Source organism: Poecilia reticulata, chromosome 7 (assembly GCF_904066995.2).
Source record: "Poecilia reticulata chromosome 7, P_reticulata-male-v2, whole genome shotgun sequence".
NCBI lineage: Eukaryota > Metazoa > Chordata > Actinopteri > Cyprinodontiformes > Poeciliidae > Poecilia > Poecilia reticulata.
The window spans coordinates 15,735,675-15,753,328 of record NC_088836.1 but is presented as its reverse complement, the minus strand read 5'-3'; the positions used below and the strand labels follow the sequence as shown (position 1 = coordinate 15,753,328).

The 17,654-nt window shown below is 40.3% G+C and overlaps 1 protein-coding gene across 7 annotated transcripts in view; it reads right to left on the bottom strand.

The window, feature by feature from the left end:
- scn8aa (sodium channel, voltage gated, type VIII, alpha subunit a) overlaps positions 1 to 17,654 on the bottom strand; it is a 63,422-nt gene that overhangs the window by 10,312 nt on the left and 35,456 nt on the right. For all 7 annotated transcript variants that reach the window (XM_081608971.1, XM_081608970.1, XM_081608976.1 and 4 more), the window contains exons 14-21: positions 17,404 to 17,642; positions 16,061 to 16,234; positions 15,562 to 15,918; positions 14,997 to 15,470; positions 13,454 to 13,571; positions 12,650 to 12,804; positions 10,536 to 10,709; positions 3,973 to 4,095 (exon numbers count right to left, since the gene is read on the bottom strand). In XM_081608971.1, coding sequence (XP_081465097.1) covers positions 3,973 to 4,095; positions 10,536 to 10,709; positions 12,650 to 12,804; positions 13,454 to 13,571; positions 14,997 to 15,470; positions 15,562 to 15,918; positions 16,061 to 16,234; positions 17,404 to 17,642 — 1,814 coding nt within the window. The remainder of the gene's footprint in view (positions 1 to 3,972; positions 4,096 to 10,535; positions 10,710 to 12,649; positions 12,805 to 13,453; positions 13,572 to 14,996; positions 15,471 to 15,561; positions 15,919 to 16,060; positions 16,235 to 17,403; positions 17,643 to 17,654) is intronic.

Here is a 17,654-nt window from a genome sequence, read left to right as displayed (position 1 = left end):
TTGCTTGATTCGAGTTACAATCTTACCGCTTTCAAATAAATTCTGTTAAATAACAAAGGCCATGCTGTGTGTAGAAAGCATTCTCAGAAAGAGGGAAAATGGCTTTCAAAAATGCAGAATGTGCATCGGCAGTTATTACACATGCGTGTTACATGGCATTGTGCAATCTCAAGAATCCGCTCAAATCAATACATAAATAAATAGAGAAATGTGTGGATAGAGAGATTATTGTTGTAGTTTGCTAGCGCAATGTACAATGAGTGTCTCCCTCAAACGGATCAGCCCTGAAATGTTTCTTTTAAAAAAAACAACAACGTAATTGGCAGAGTACGGTAATTAATATTTATTTAGGTGTCATTTTCCTCAGGCAGGTTAGCCAGAAGAAAAATAATAAAGTTGATGTTATGTTATACTAATAGTCTAATCACACTGCCCAACACACTAAAAGCAAGCAGCATCAAGAGAAACAGAAATACAAGTAAGCAAAAAAAAAAAAAAAAAAAAAAACAGTCCATAGACATTGCTTGTCAAGCAAAGTTTCAGACTGAAAATGCATCGCTAACTTTTAGCATTTTGTCACATTACAACTTTTTTCTGCTCCCTCATTAGTTTGAATTTTTTGAATTTTAAGAGACAGATCAACACCAATTAGCACCTAATTGTGAGGTGGACAGAAAGTTATTAAGAGTTTTCAAAATGTTCTATAAATAACAATCTGAAAAGTGTGGCATGCCTGTACACAAAGCCCCCCCACCCCCCGAATCAATATTGAGTATAAGCGGCGTTTGATGTTTGGGATCATTGGTACCAGAACAATGGAGCAAAGTGGAGCAAAGTGGAGCAGTTAGCAGCGATGTACAGGGAAGAATCTCAGTTGGTTTTATTACAGCGCTGCATGTTTCATCTTCTCTCATACCTGTGATTAATCCCAAATAAACTCACCTTCAGCAGATAGTCAAAGGTGCTTCTCAAAACTCCCAGTGACTTTTTCCAACATCATCCAACTTTAACTCTTTGCATCGACATTGATGAGCAATTAACTGATAGGAACAACAAAGAAAAGCTAAAAAAAGGCAAACATGTTGCAGCTACTGATGCTCCTATCACCTTCACTCCCATTTTTCAACATAATCTGGCCCCCATGGCTGCAGTAATAAGGTGATGCAAAATGGTTTTACGTTGATTTTGACTGACTAGAGCACAACTCGACAATGTGGACTACTCACAGTTGTCCCATTATTAGACTTTCCTTCCTGTGTATCAGTTTACCACAACAGACCTCACTTTTCAGATTTTTATTTACAAAGAAGCGTTAAAAAACATTCCTTTCTGTGTTTGTCTATTTCAAAAACAATGAAAACATATTAAAGTTTAAGTGACAAGATGCAGCAGCAAAGATAAAATATTTTCTCATCAGTTTAAATCTCTTCCCTATTGTGTCATCTCTCCATTCATGTACTTCCCCACTCATTTATTTATTGTTTTGACCTCAAATTTTCAATTTTCAGCTTAAACAAAACAGTAACTCAATTTATGAACATAGACATAGTAAAATAAAAAGAAAAAAAAGAAAAGAAACTGATACAGCAGGGTCAAATTATTATTTTGTTTCTTTTGCATTTTTGCATTACTGGGCCGCCCTCACCTTTCTCACCACGTGCGTCCAGTGAATGCGTTAATTCACAGGGGCACTGGTGCTACCATTTACAGTCGATTTAAGCAAATGTGGAATGCTTTTGAGCCCCAAAAATGACAAGATCTTTAGTTAAAACCAATTCAGTTTCAGCGAACCATAAACCGTAAATCTTATCCAGGGCCTAAAAGCGTTGATGTCTGCTGATGTGCAATGACATCACATTTTAGTCGCTGGATATCTACAATTTAAAGGAATCAGGCTTCTTGTCAATTTCAGAGGCCTTCTGCTCCTGATTGTCATTTTTGGGTGGTGGGAGATACAGGAGACACATTTTCTGCATGTGGTTAAGGGTTTTGTCTGACAGCTGTCAAATTGCAGGCCACCGTCGACCCAAAACTCCAAAGTCAGAGTTTAACTGGGCCCATTGTTGCCTCCCAGCTTCACTTCCTGTGGGAGTGGAAGGCAACAGGAACCCAGAGACTGCTGCATGTGCTAAAGTGTCTGGTGCTATGACATGAGAGCAGAAATGTTGTCAGTGAAATGGCTGCCTTGCGTATTTGCTAAGCTTCTGCCTGCATGCGCCAATAACAAGACGGCTTCAAAATAGCTTTTAAGAGTTCAGCGTGTAAGGTGTCGGAAAATTATAAATCTGCCTGCAGAATTTGCTGATGGCAGATCAGTAAGTCGGATGATTCACTCCAACGTCTGACGACGGCAGAAGTTTAACAAATACTTTCTTCCCAAAGCCACAACTCTGTGAGTGTGTGGTTTATGTCTCCATCTCTGATGTATAAAGGTCTTGGGCAAGCGGGAAAGAGTGTGTTGATCCTTCAGCGGACCGGCCCAGCCACACTGGGTCGAGGTGGAGTGGAAAAACAGGGGAGGAGAAGGGGTAGAGGTGAAGGAGAGGGGAGGAAGCTGGGGATGAAGAGGAGGAGGTGGGGAAGGCTTGAGCTAACGAGGAGAATCTCAAACAACAAGATGAGGATAGCAAAAGATAGAGGAGACTTGAACTGAGAGATTTAGAAAGAGAAAGAGTGAACTACGGGTGACAACAACCAGGCGCAAACTATCGGTATACACCAGTCACAGGGACGACCAATCAGATCTGCACATTTTTAGGAGGAGACCAGTGGAGGTTTTTGGTATGGGGAGTATGGGCTACTGCTCAGGGCGGCACAGCCCGGGGGGCGGCTAAAGCAGTGGATACATAAGCCATCCGTGACTTCTATAACTTACCAGGAGATTTTCCAAAATGCATTAGCAGACTAATTTGTTTGTTTTAATAAAATATTTAATCTGTAGTTTATTAAAACTATAAAATTTGTTGTATCTGTTTTAAGACAACGTTAGGGTTTTCCTGGTCAAACCTGCACTATGTTCTTCTAAAATTCTCTATAGCAACTTCAGTTACACAAAATCTTTAATCTATTTGCAAAAAGACACGATATTTTCAGAGTTTTAATGCATAAGGACCCTGTTAGGATGTTGTTGGGGCACTGAAGATGCAGCTCACCCAGAGCGCTATTCAAGCAGTAACCACCACTGGATTAGGCTGCTGAAAAAACAAGACGTACTCCTGCAGAGAGTTATTTCTGCCGATTAAATGCATAAAACGGACTCCTCTAAGGGGAAGGTTTTGGTGTGACTGGTTTGGGGCAGAGGTGTTTTGGTGTCTGCAGCTCCCCCCGGTTCCCGCTGGTTGTTCTCAATGCATTGGGGAATGGTGTGAACTGGGGAAGGAGGAGGTTATGGGAGCAGGAGGAGGAAGAGGAGGAAAGGGGGGGCATGTGAAGGGGCGGGCAGGGGTGGGGGCGTCTCAATTGAAAGCAGTGGTTGATTGAATTGTTGGTTTGAATGCTCTATGAGATGACATGTAAGTTAGGTTAGCTTTGACCAATTTTACATTCACTTTGGCCAATCAGCAAGAAAAGAAAACAATGAGGTAGTCTGAACTTTTAGTTCATCTTTGATGTGATGAGGCAGCTTTAGTGGAAAAATTTAGATTTCCGAGCAAATCGGTTTTCTGCAGGCTTTTGAAAAACGTTTAATTGTCAAAGACATCCAATCCAAATAAATGTGATCTCGCTCTTATTTTACTCCCAGCTGCATCATGACTTATTCTTTCGGTCTAACAAAGGCACGGTGCAGCACTGCGCATGGAAAGGTGACTTTTTTTTTTGGCTTTCACTTCCTAGCTTTCTAGAACCAGTCCCCCAAACTTTCTGATTTTTCTTTTCTGTTGTTCTCTTACTTTGCCTTTAGATCAGTTCTAGCATGCTTTAAACTGTTGAATGGGCATGCGGAAGGATCAGCTGCTTAGCTTTGGATCTTACCCTCATCCCTTCAAAACGTGACAAGGCTCTGAGGGGTCTCAAGGCCCTTAGTGTCCTGAGTGATTTAATGGGCCCTAGATCGGAGTAGCCCAGCGCATTAGCTACAAGGCTGACTATAGACACCTACACAAAAACAGAGAAGCAAAAGAGGTTCCAAACTGTTAGAAGTGAGAATATTCACTAAGGAAGAGAGACGGCCCTGGTGTAGGCGGAGAGTTGCTTGACACACACACATAAATCTATGCATGTATATACATGTATAATATTGCATTTATACATGTATATACACTGAGAGAGAAGGTCATTGTTTAGTATAGGTTTTGCGTGTGTGGTAAAAAAAAATTTAGTAGCAGTAGGCCATTAGGGGGATTTGGCTGTTATTTTGGGGCTGTTGACGAGAAGTGAAAAGTCCTGTGCACCTGCAAAGAAATTTGTGGTTGAGAAACAGAGAGAGAAAGCAAGAGAGAGAGAGAGAGAGAGAGACGAGATAAGAACACAAAACTCAAACAGAGGGTAAATTAGGAGAGAGAAGAGTGCTACATGGTTAAGATACAAGTGAAAGGACTGGAAGAGCAGAGGAGGAGGATTTGGGGAGGGAGGTTAAGGAGAGAGATTGCCCTGTGGAAGCTGATAAAAACCCAACAGACTTGAGAGCCTTACCCTTGCCCCTCTAACATTGTCTCTCCTTGTCGCTCTTCAGGCATAAATTCCCATATAATTTAAGACACAGAAACTAATGGAACCTAAGAGAAAGAATACAGGTGAACATGTACAAGAGTGTCATATAGTCATTTTCCTATAGACATCAAATCAACTTGTCACACAGCATTTAGAGTCAAAAAGGAGAGCCACAGTCACATGAACCACACACAAGAAAACAGGGATGGAGGTCAAGGGCACACCGGTTATAGTTATTAGCACTGGATGGCACTGAAAGGACAAAAGAACACAGAATACAGTCGAGTTACGCACAGTTAACAACAATAACAGGACATAATCTTAAAGAAACTGGTGCATCCCCTGAGCCCCATCCAGCATCAGCAAACCCAGGGATTCCTGCAGCTAAGAAATGCTTAAAGTGACCCACCACACTTAAAGACACTCAATGCATCCCTAAGTAGGGTCATTATCCCACAAACATCACTGCGTCTATCTCAAAAGAATAAGTAATCAAATCAGTGGGAACATTATCTGCAGTGGCCAGTTATGGTTTGAGGCTGTCTAGCTGGATCTGGGCTTAACACGGGATTGCATTGTTGACCAAGGAAGAAATGGAAAATGGGAAGTGTGGTCCATTAGCTACACTAATGTTCTTTGGAAAGTGTTGAGACTGGAGCGACTGGTGCAGCTTAAGGAAGTTTCATTAGGAACCCCATTACAGGAAGAGATTTTCAAGATTAAGTCTTCCATTGAGTGGTACGCAGGAATACGATTCAAAAGCCTCTTACACAAAACACTTTAAAGCAAGTGCCTTTCATCATATCTGTGCGTTTTATTAACACTTTATATAGTTATATTAAAAAATAAATAATTTGTGCTAAATAAGGTAGATATAGTTAATCTGAATATACCAACTAAAATAAATTAGGGACATTAGCTATAACTTGCCAAACATTGATCATTTGATGGGGGCAATAAGATAATAGGTACGTGTCAAATATGCATCAACAGGCATTAGTGACCGTGCCATAATGGCTGCCTTATGTAGTGTTAACATTTTTCAAAGAGTTCAAAAAGCATTTGATAATGTCTGGTTCAAAATCTACAACGCGCGGGTTGATCAAATCTAAACTGGTTCATTCCATGTTGAAGAAATTGTCTTTCAAACATCGTTATAAAATATACTGTTTTGTTAAAGAGGCAAGAATGAAATCCATGCTACGGAAAATGTTTTCTCTCATTCTCATTTCTTCCCTTGAATTCATGTTGCTGAGCTGGATGCTAGAAGTAGTGGCACAGGGGGTGCCCCAGTTCCTTACAAATAAGGAAAAAATATCAACAGTAAACACATGTGAAAGCACCTCCAACCAGCCACCGACACCAACTGGTCAAACTCACTGCAATAAGTACACAACATCCAAAGCTTACCAAAATCACGGAGGGAGGTTTGAGACTGGCAAAATCTTCATTTTGACTGATGAAATCATCAGCGAAAACTACAACAGGTAGAGCATGTAAACCATTTGAATGAATGTCAAAACAAAGCAGCTGGGTAGATGTCACAATGCATTCAGTCTTTCTCCTCTCAGAGGATTCCTCATACTGCTGAAACATCGAGTCGCAGACATCTAGACAGGGCTCTCGTTTAGATTTTGCCAGAGCAGTTTCTCTGTGGTATAACCCCTTTTGAGTCCAAAACTCTGCATTTCAAAATAATAAGCAGCTATTCTGATGGGCACACAGTTAAATAAAGATTTTGCCTTAATCTAAACTACAGTATTGGGGTAATTGTCACCTTCAGCCTGACCCCTTTGGAGAGCCCCCCTTTCGGGGCCCCTGGGCTCTGGCCCCCAGCTGGGCCAGCTCTGCGGTAGTGGCCTCACTGTCTCAGCGTCCTTCTCACAGAGCTCTGCAAGGCAAGGCCAATGACATCTGGGGCTGTGATCCCATGATGACGATAGCACAGACCAAACAAAAGCAAACTAAAAACAAAAGGAAAACACAACAAAACATGACAGCTTTATGAGTGAAAAAGAAAGATGAATGGATCATGACACCTATGCTATAAGATTGAGGTTAAGTAGTAGTTTTTTTAATTGAGGTAGGTTGTGTGAAGTGGTGATGAGCAGTCTGCCTCCTACAACTAGTCAAAACTGTTTTCTGCTCAGAGAATAAAGAAGAAATTGTTATGGAGTTAAAACCTACTCACATCACAGGTTATCAAAAAGCAAATTTAAAAAATCTAAACAACTAAAACTCAAGGTTTTGTTAGCTTTCCCTTACATATTTCATCATTTTTGCATGAAGCAGTTCTTTACATTATAGCAAGCTTTCTAGTCAAGCAATGTCTCTGTTGCTAGGCTAACTGTGCAGTAAACTGCATTCAATAAGGCTGCCATCGTACACTGGTCCAGTGTTCCTGGTCCTTTCTCAGTAAATTAGCTAAAGTTTACTTTCTGTACTAGACCGGTAAGAGTGTTACACGATGCTTTAGCTAAATAAGAAACACTATAAACCGTTCTACAGCAAATTCAGCTTGTTTCAGATTACAGGGATTTACAGTAAAATGCTACATTTTCTAGGAAACTATTTCCTGACTTTAATATGAGGGCCAATAAATTTGACCAAATACTTTCTAATGTGGTGTGTGTTGCCTTTAAGAATGCTAATTATTTTCGCAGAGTCTTAAAACAAAAACAAAAACAAAACTCTAGATCACTTGCTAAATATAACATCAAAGTTATGTTGTTTTTTAGAAGTCAAAGTGTTGTTACCCGTGCTATTGTCATAGAGAAGGATAGAAATGTGAACATCAGTCAAAACTGAATCTCTGGTTTAGCTAATAGCTAGCATTAGCTATCATTAGCTAGCTGCCAGCGGGAGTTAGAAACGTAATATTTTATGACTACCTGCTTATTTTTGTCAAAATAAGAAAGGTTTCTTATGACCCATTAACCAATTTTTGCTTTTGACAACTATTTAGCAAGATAATTTTTGTACGTAGGTTTTAATATTGATCTTGCTAATACCATCAGTGTCAGCAGAGAAATAAAGTTTGAAAATGAAGTTACTCGAGAATGCTACAGATGAGTGCTGAATATATATTCTCTGCTAATATATTTGTGAAAACCTTAGTTGTCTTCTGGCTCACTAATAAAATGCATCATTGATCTGACCTCTTTTTATTGTAGACTGCTAAAAACTACATCACACAAACCCTCCTCAAAACTAAATAAAGCGAAAACAAACACAAAAAAAGCAAAACAATTCCTTCAGCATACACAGTGTACTTTTCTCTGACATGAAAAGTTTGACATAAATGAAATGGGAAACAAAAAAAATACAGTAACAGGGAAATAAGGAGGAGCAAACCCATACAGAGTCACACTCAAAGAAACAGGCTGGTCTAATGATGGTGCCCCCCTTTATGAGTCAATGGCAATGTTTTCACCCCACAACACAGGACAGAAGAGGCACAATTAGGCCACAACAGCCCTGACTCATCAAGAACTTGTTTTCTTGCTTTTGTTAGCTCTTGTTTTTCAAAAGGGGGAGCGCTAGTGAAGACCAAACTTACCGCCAGCTGCCTGTCACCCACCATCATTACCATCTCAGCACAATATCACCACAATCCTGAGGTTACACTTCCAGGAGGGAATGAAAGGAGGACGGGCATAGAGGGGAAGAGGGATGTCACTCAATATAAAATGTTTTAACGTCTTGAGAAGCATGACCCCCGCATTGCCTGAAGTACTTTGGGTAGACGACACACAAGAGGAAGGGAATCTACATTTGGAATAACCAGAAACACCAAATGTTACGCTATAATTAAAATCAATACAAAATCTATAATCAGATATAGGCAAACTTTGACATTATTAATTAGAATTAGCTGGAACAGTCTGCTTAAATTCTATTCTAGGCTACACATACTCATAAATTATAAAGTTAAATTTGAGAATGCAATGTGATAAATTACATGCAAGAAAACTAAATGGGGGATTTCAGAGGAGCTCAACATAAACCAGCAGACAACTTCTGGCAATTGATTTGATAGGAGTCCATTCACAGGTATTGGCTGAAGTGTTGGACACTGCAGAGAGGTGGTTAGTTCAAGGCGAAGGTCAAAAATCAGATTTCTTATTCTATACACTTGTGCCACAAAGGAGGAGATCAATCAAGCATTATCAAGCTGGAAAGCAAAAACATATTATTTATGCTTTAAGTATTTGAATATTTTAAATACTCAAAGAATAAAATATACTTCTACTAAGAAACATGGCAAGAAATTGACACATTTCTTTCAAATAAAATACTCAAAAGTGTCTAAAAATCACCAAAGTCTATTAGTACTGGAATAATTGGTGTGTGCAAAGTGGCCAAGGAATAGAGTTAAGATATTCTGTTCTTGACTTTCTGTCTTGACTGAGACAAGGAGCAGAGCAGTACACACAGAGAGAGAGGACAGAGGCACAGATCAAACATCAGGGACTAACAGTTTTACAGAAACATGTATCTGACACTTCCCATTGCTCTGAGTATGACTTGAATATGGCTGGTTTATCAAAAACAAACCAATAACAGACGATCGTTCTAAATTTTTTAGAGTCTTACTATACCTTATTCATCATCTAAAACTCTTTTTGGCCTGCTTCTTGAATCTAAGTAAAAAAAAATCCAATGGAAATGTTTTTGCTTACATCATTTTTAAAAATTTTATCCTGCAAAATCGATATTTAGAATGCATGATATTGTTTTTCTGACGCCTAAAAATCAAACTTGATCTGCTCAAATCAACACAATTTTTCAGAAACTCATCATTTATCCCTGGTGATATGTGAATGCTCCAGGAGCGGGGAGAGCATTTTCCTCCATTGTGGGATTTAGATAATAAGTAAAAAGACCACTTTTTACTTTTGGTGGTTTCTAAAAATGTTTTTCTTTCTTCACTTTCATCTTGACGGAAAATAATCTCTTGATCACAGATAAAATCCAGCGACTCTTCAAGGCCTTTTTTAACTGTAACCAGCTGAAGCCACAGTTTCTATTCGACATGTCTGAGCTGGAACAGGACAAGGTGTATGATTATTGCAACTAAATAAGACATAATTTGGCTAAACTGTATAGCAGCTGATTCAAAAACCTACATCACCACAAACCAAAACAAAACAATTTTTTGTTACAGCTGCAGCTTTTGTACCAAATACAATCCATCCTCCAGCAGCACCACCAGGAATAAGGTGGATGCATTTAATGATTAATTATTTAAAATGACAATAGAGAAAGCAATATACATACTTTCCATAAACTATTTTTTATGTTTTTCTTTATTTAATCAAGCCAACAAAAAAAAAAACATTAGTACCTTCTTTTCAAGGCTCAGTAGGAACCCTGCACAAAGTTTTTTGTCTGAGCAAAAGTCTGTCTGAATGGACCTTTCCTAAATAAACACTGTGTGGCGAACATATTCAAGCATCTCAGAGTGATTCCCAAAGTGTTGCTGGATGGATTTGCAAAAGGCGAAAGAGGCATGTGACATTATCCCTGTAGCAAAAGCTGCAAAACATGATATTTTTATTCTATGAAACATCCTCTCTCACCTTGTGCAAACCATGAAGCAGATATTTATGAAATATCTTGACCTTTTAAACATAATCACACCCAGTAGACAACAAAAGGGGCAACACATACGTAGAACAATGCAAATCAAATGCTGTATAATGCATTTAATTTGATTTTAAACACTCTAATAGAAAACAACAAAATATTTCTAAATTGTCATAGCAATACTGCAGATAAGATTTAGCTTTGCTCATTTACAGTCCATAGGAGTCTAACAGTGTGTTGTTGTTGTTGGACCAGGGTGTGATTCAGCAAGTAAAAAAATGAAGAGTTTGACTTACATCCACAATGAAGAAGTCCAGCCAGCACCAAGCATTGGTGAAATACTTGACAAAGCCATAGGCAACCCACTTCAGCAACATCTCCAGGATGAAGATGTAGGTGAAAACCCTGTCGGCGTACTCCAAAATGATGCGGATGGTCTTCCTCTGCTCAATGTACACGTCCTCAAAGGCCTGCAGGAAAGCAGAAAAGTTCAGACAGACACGGCCATGACGGGACAAAAACAAGAAGACATAAACCTCCTCTGACACATTTACACCAAACCTTAAGGTAATAATTTACAGAATTCATTTTAGCAGCACTTTTAGCCTATTCAGAAATAGATACCTTGATTTACGCATGGGACAGCTCATCAGTGATAAACACTGAAGGTACTCCACCAACCAGGCTGTCAAACCTACATTTAAATTACTTTCACAAAAACATTGGAGTCTGACCAAAACTTTCTTTCGCGTTTTAATTCAAAAAGACTAAAGAAAAGATGCACCATGAAATTGGCTGATCATCGAAACTGAACAATTTTCACCTCAAAATTCAAATCTTTTTCCCAATCGGTGAATGCCCAAGTGCTATCAGATTGTGCCATCTACTACAAACTAAACTTTGTCCTTAAAGTTTAAAGTTAGCTACTTTCAGAATTTAAGGTATTTTAAATCTAATCAGAGGGATCAGAAACGTTGAAGGAAGCTACTGAAAACAGAGCCAGTTTCTCTGGCTGCTGCTAAAAGTGAAGGTTGATCTACAATTCAAATGGCAAATGCGCGTTTATGTTACACCCGTGCATTTAAATAAATACAATAACAACATACCAGACTTTTGTGTAAAGTGTAATTCTAAAGGGACTTTAATACACTGTATGTGGGAATGCAGACAAATCAATGCATTTTGGGCAGAGGTGAAAGATACAATTGAAAAAATTCTCTTAAAACAAATTTCACTAGATCCCAAATTGTTCTTGTTGGCTTTATACCCTGAGAAGCATAACTTTAGTAAAGTGGAATGTACCTTTATAGATATAAGCTCACTAGTTGCAAAAAAATGTATTGCTATGGCTTGGAAAAATATCAGCAGACCTAATGCCATGCAGTGGTTAAAACAGATGGCATCTAATTTACCACTAGAAAGAATAACATATATTAGGAAATCCAAACAGCATCTCTTTGAGAGGATTTGGGGGCCTTTCATTAATTTTATTAAGAACTTAGACTTGTCAGAAGGACTGTTCGAGTTTTGATTTACCGGAACCTGCAGTGTGCCATGCTGTATAGATGTGTATTTACATGTAAACAGTTTGCAATCTGCTTGAATACCCGTTTTTGAGAAGCTGTTTTTTGATTTGTTTTGTTTTCTCTCCTATGTCTTCTTTTTTTTCTGTTCTTGTTCTCACTTCTCTGAGTTGAGAAGAATAATTACAGTCATGTAATAACCACAAAGGAAACATGTTCAGATAGTTACATGATTGTATTTACAAAATTAAAAATCTCAATAAAAATATTTTGGGAAAAAAAAAGTGAAGGTTGGACTTTTTCCACCAAGTTTAACATGTTGTGGTTTTGCTGTTTTAGTCATTTCTACCTCTATTTTCAGCTCATCTTGGGACGATAACTGACCATATCTGACGTCAGCAGAAAGGCTGAAAATACAATAACAGCGCTCTGCTTTATCGATCTAATCTTTCAACCTCTGATTGTCATGGAACGTGTTAGATTTGGAAATCTTGGAAATCTCAGCATTAAGGAAAGAGTCTAGATTTCTAAAGCAAGACACATGGAGACTGATGCTGTCTACACATGCTAATTGCTTATAATATTAAGAAGATGAAGTCGGTGTAAATCTCAATGTAATGCCTTTATGTCATTGATTTAAAGGACTAAATGTTCTTTTGCCTACAATCACGGCAAGTAGGCTAGAAATAAATATTCTGGCCACTGTTTACATTGAGCAACTAAAGTGCATCCCAAAGAAATCAGAAACCGGCCATCTCTTGATTGGAGCTCCATTTGCAGGTAAATTATACTAAGGAATGTGTTGTTTAAATGAAATACAGATAATTAAAGTATATTTGTTTGTTTTCAAAAAAAAAATGCAAAAGGTGAAAACAAGTCCTCCTCACCAGGGCACCACTACTGAGGAGGATCATGAAGATGATGAGGGTCTCGAACCAGTTGTGCTCCACGATCAGGTAGCAGGTTTTCCTCAGGAACCACCAGCTCTTCCCCCAGCCCATGGTGATGTCAACGTCGCAGCATTTATACTTGGCCACGCAGGCTGTGAACACGCAGGGGAAGAAAGGAAAAAAAAAAAGAGTGGCGAGAAACATTAAATGCAAAATCCTGTCCGGTCCTTTGATCCGTGTCTAAAAATAGAAATCTTCCTGGGCCTGAGTGAATACATATTTTATACCTGCTAGTTGTCTTCAATTTAAATTGTACCTTTAATATTGCATAAGGTTAACAGCTCTGATTGGGACATCTTAATAGCCAACATTTTTTTAAACTGTAACTAATTCTTTTAAATTTCTATCTTGGACTCTTACTGGACAAATGTTTCCGTGACAACAGAGTCTTATTACATGATATATTTGGAGGTGCATTTTGCAAAAATATGTACAATTGTGCTTATTTATCCTGAACATAAAACTTTTGAAGATGTTTCCAGTTAAATTTGATTTTCACGGTTGCACTGCTGCTTCCTGAAGCAACTTAAGGTTGACCGGGGAAACCATTTTTATTTTTCCATGGACGTTCTGCTCGTATAGATAAGCATCAGATGGACAGACAGACTGATGAGCAGTGACCACGCATGAATGATCATTCGTATTGAAATCCTGCCAGTTTCTATTTCCCATCCAGCCAAGAGGGAAGCTGGTGTGGACTGGAGTGGAGGTAATGGGGTGCAGTGCGAGCAGAGGCCTCACCGTCTGTCCAGCATGACTCTGGCTCCATGTATTCCTCCACCGTCTCCACTACCACCACCTCCTCTACGTCTGGCTTGATGTCGATGGTGCTGCCCTCTGACGAGCTGGTGTCGTCCAGCTGCAGATAAGCAGACGCGCGATCTCAAACTTGTGCAGAGATGCAAATAAACAACACAATTATTGATGCACACAAACAGACTCAGAAACAGAAAAAATTCTCAGGAAGCTCTTGCAGAGCTGTTTAGGAAAGCTGCAACCAGAAATGTTGGTTTTTTTTGTAGTGAGAGCCACTTTACAGCAATCCAGAGCATCAGACATTATCCAGATGACCACTTAATGGCAGATCATTTGCACTGAAAGTTTTTTAAATGCATTTTATCAGGAGACATATGTTAGCGGGCTTCCGTTCTTCTACTCCGTCTGCTTGATTCGGTCACACAAGACGTTGCTACAGAGTAATGGAGTTACATTAGAGTCTGAACACAGCACAGCAGCTAGCCGCACCCAACCATTTACTGTCCAGAGTGAGAAGACTTCACAGTGAAGAGAAGCAGGATTACAAATAAAAGCAACATCAGTTGGATCATTGCAGTGCCTTGAAAAAGTGTTTTCTCCTTTAACTTTTTCATTTGTTTTCATGTGGCAACAACAAACTTCTTTTGGAAAATAGCTCAAGCTCAGTCAGATTGGCTGGAGAGCATCTTTGAATTGTCATTTTTGAGTCTTGCCATAGATTCTTAATTGGATGTAGGTTAGAACTTTGACTAGGCCAATCTAACACATGACATTGTTTGGTCAAAACTATCCCACTGCAGCTCTGTCTGTCTCAAGTCTTTTCTCTTTCAACCTCAAACAGGGTCTCTTTCAGGAATGTAAGAGACCCTGCTGTATCTGTATTTAGCTCCATCCATCTTCCCATCAGTCCTGACCTGAGTCACCGTGCCTGCTTCAGAGTCCTGACTCGGTTATGTTGGATTGGAGAAACATCTGAAAGTCGTAGGACACCTGCCCTCAAGGACTGGAGTGTGATAGTTGTGATTTAGGTGGAACACCACTGCATTGTTAGTTTTGACTTTCTTCTTCGATGTTCAGATAGTTTTGATAGACTTACTTTGCTCTGCGAATTATCACAAGCTTGGGGTATTGTTTTATGACCTAAATCTACCATACTCTTCTCTGTAGCTCTCTCTCTGACCCATGTGCTGTGTTACTTGGTCTTCATGATGCTGCTTGTTCTCCAACATACTCTAACAAACCTCTGAGGCTCACAGAACAGTTGGATTTAGGCTGGCATTAAATTACACTCAGGTGGCCTTTACTAATCAGGAGACATCTGATGCTGGATGTTTTTCGGGTTCATTAGAGTAAAGAGAATTGATTATCATTGCAAGGCAAATTTTTAAGCTTATTTTTTCATTTAAAAAAAAATTGACAATGGAATGCCTATACATTCATCTCTAGTTGTAACATGACAAAGGGTTTAAAAGTCCTTTTTGAGGCACTTTATTTCCATGAATTGTTGCATGTTTGACGAGTTACTAACCTCTTTGCTGTTCTCGATGTCGGACTCGCTGCTGAAATCCTCTGTGTTGAGGTTCTCAAAGTCAGACTCTCCAACAGCGATGGGCACGCAGACCGTTAGATTGGGGTTGTGGATGAACGACATGTGGTCCTCATCGATCATGTACTTGCCCACGCTGCTGCCGATGCCGCTGGTGGTCCCGTTTCCATTCTTGGCGTAATCCAGGTCACGCTTGATGTCGATCCCGGTGTGATTGCCAATGTAGTTTACCTTGGTGTCACACATGTCCTCCAGAGGCTTCTGCTCGTCCTCCATGGGAGGTTTCCGCAGCAGGCTCGCCACCAGTATGCGCATCTTGGCTTTTATCCAGGCAATGCCCTTTTTAATGCGCATGACAGAGATCTGGAGGTTGTTAGGCTCGCCGTCGTCGTCTGTTGCAGCCAAGTTGTCGGCGCTGAACGAGCTCAGAAGCAAGGCAAGGAACAGATTCAACACCTTAAAACACACATGAATAAAGTTGATGAATGAGCATCGATTTTTCAAAATGCGGCCAACATAACAACTGCCTGTCAGGGCGGGCGCTTACCACCAGGTTACCGATGACCATGACCATCATAAACACGATGAGGCACATTGCCTGCCCTGCCACCTCCATGCAGTCCCACATGGTCTCAATCCACTCTCCACAGAGCACCCGGAAGACGATCAGGAACGAGTGGAAGAAGTCGTTCATGTGCCAGCGAGGCAGCTCGCAGTCAGCAGCGATCTTACACACGCAGTCTTTGTAGCTCTTTCCAAACAGCTGCATTCCCACCACGGCAAAGATGAAGACGATGATGGCCAGCACCAGAGTCAGGTTTCCCAAGGCTCCTACCGAGTTACCAATGATCTTGATCAGCATGTTGAGAGTCGGCCAGGACTTGGCCAACTTAAACACTCTCAGCTGGAGAGTGGGAAAGAGTGGAAAGAATGGGAGTGACGGGTGGAAAGATTAGTCATCACATTGAAGTACAGTGACACTCTTGCTTAAGGGATTTTGGAGAAGGGGTGTTGGGAAATATGGGGGGGGTAAAATAAGTATTCACCAATCGGAATGACCGCAGCACAGAGAGGCCTTCAACATCAGCCAGAGCCAGCTCCACTAAACTCAGCGTCACTATGAATCCATCAAAACAGTTCCAGGCCTCCTGGAAATAGTAGTACGGATCCATGGCCACGAGCTTGAAAAGCATCTCCCCTGCAAAGATCCCTGTGAACACCTACGGGGTAGGAGACATGATTTGAACAAATAAAAGAGGTTCAGCAGCATGTTCTGCAGGAAAGAGAGGTGATGGAAAGTTCACAAAAATCCCCGCTTGGTGATATGAGCGCCATTTTTCTATTATTGTCTTGGCACAGCGGCCTTTATTAAGCAGTAAGTTGAGAGGAAAGAGGATGGAGAGAGAAGGGGAAGAGATAGCTCAAGATCAGGAGTCAAATTCAGGACAGCCTCTGCACCTGATGGGCCTGCATGGTTTTCAGCTGCAGATTTAAGTGCTCCTGATGCAGTGGTGCCTGTGGTCCAGTAGTCACAACCATACTGGTTTCTGAATTTTCCTTTGCATCAACAGTCCCATAAGTTACACCATCCCACAGTTTATGGGGATCCATCAGCCAGGCACCTCGACCTCATGGACATGGGAAAGTTGTTATAGCGTACGGCATCAGAACATCTTCGAAATACCTGGACATAATTTGCAATTGAGTCTTGCAGATTCACCAGACAAAACTGATCTGTCATTACCTAGACCAAACAGAAACCTGGAGAGAAGAGTGAAAAAGACAGGACCCAGGACTCTGGATGATGCAGAGCGATTGTGCAAAAAGGAATGGCCAAAGATCCCTCTATCTGTAAAATATTGAAAAAGACTAAGTGCTGTTCTTGTACAAACTATCTACAGCAAGAGTAACTGAACGTAGACAGACAGCAGGCTACCCATGCTCACATTTACACATCCTCAAAATTGCCAAGAGTAAGCTGGAATAATGAGAGCCAAGATTTAGTTAAGCTCATCGATCTAGCTCCATAAAATATTAATACTGGCCTCCCAGTAGCTAGCCAACCAGCAGAAAGACAGGCTGTTCCCACTGCAGAAAATGGGATTTTCTTGTAATCAAAGATAAACAGATAGACGGAGGCCTGGGAACAAATGTGTGAAAGTAAGTGAAGAGAAGAAAAATCCAGGAAAACTGCACCCAGTTTGACATTGTTTTTTTTTGTTGTCTTTTGTTCTCCCCTTTTCTCTCTTAACTCTAGATAGACAATGAAAGCTGCAGCCAATTGCAGTCCAAAAATAACACCAATCTGGGAGCTACTGAGAAGAAGTTGAAAAGATTCCTCGTGAGTGAATCAGATAACAAAGACACGGAACAGAAAACCAGCACTCACCAGATTGCCTACAGACAGCATGTCCTCAAAGTCGGGCGTCATGGGGTAGTGCTCCATGGCCATGAAGAGGGTGTTCAGGACGATACAGATAGTGATGGCAAGGTCCACGAAGGGATCCATGACTATCAAGTTTACAATCTCCTTGATCTTAATCCACGTTGGGCTGCATTCCCAGATCAGGAATGTGTTAGAAAACTTATACCAACATGGTGGACACTTGCGCTGAGACTCCTCCAGTTCTGAAGACATAG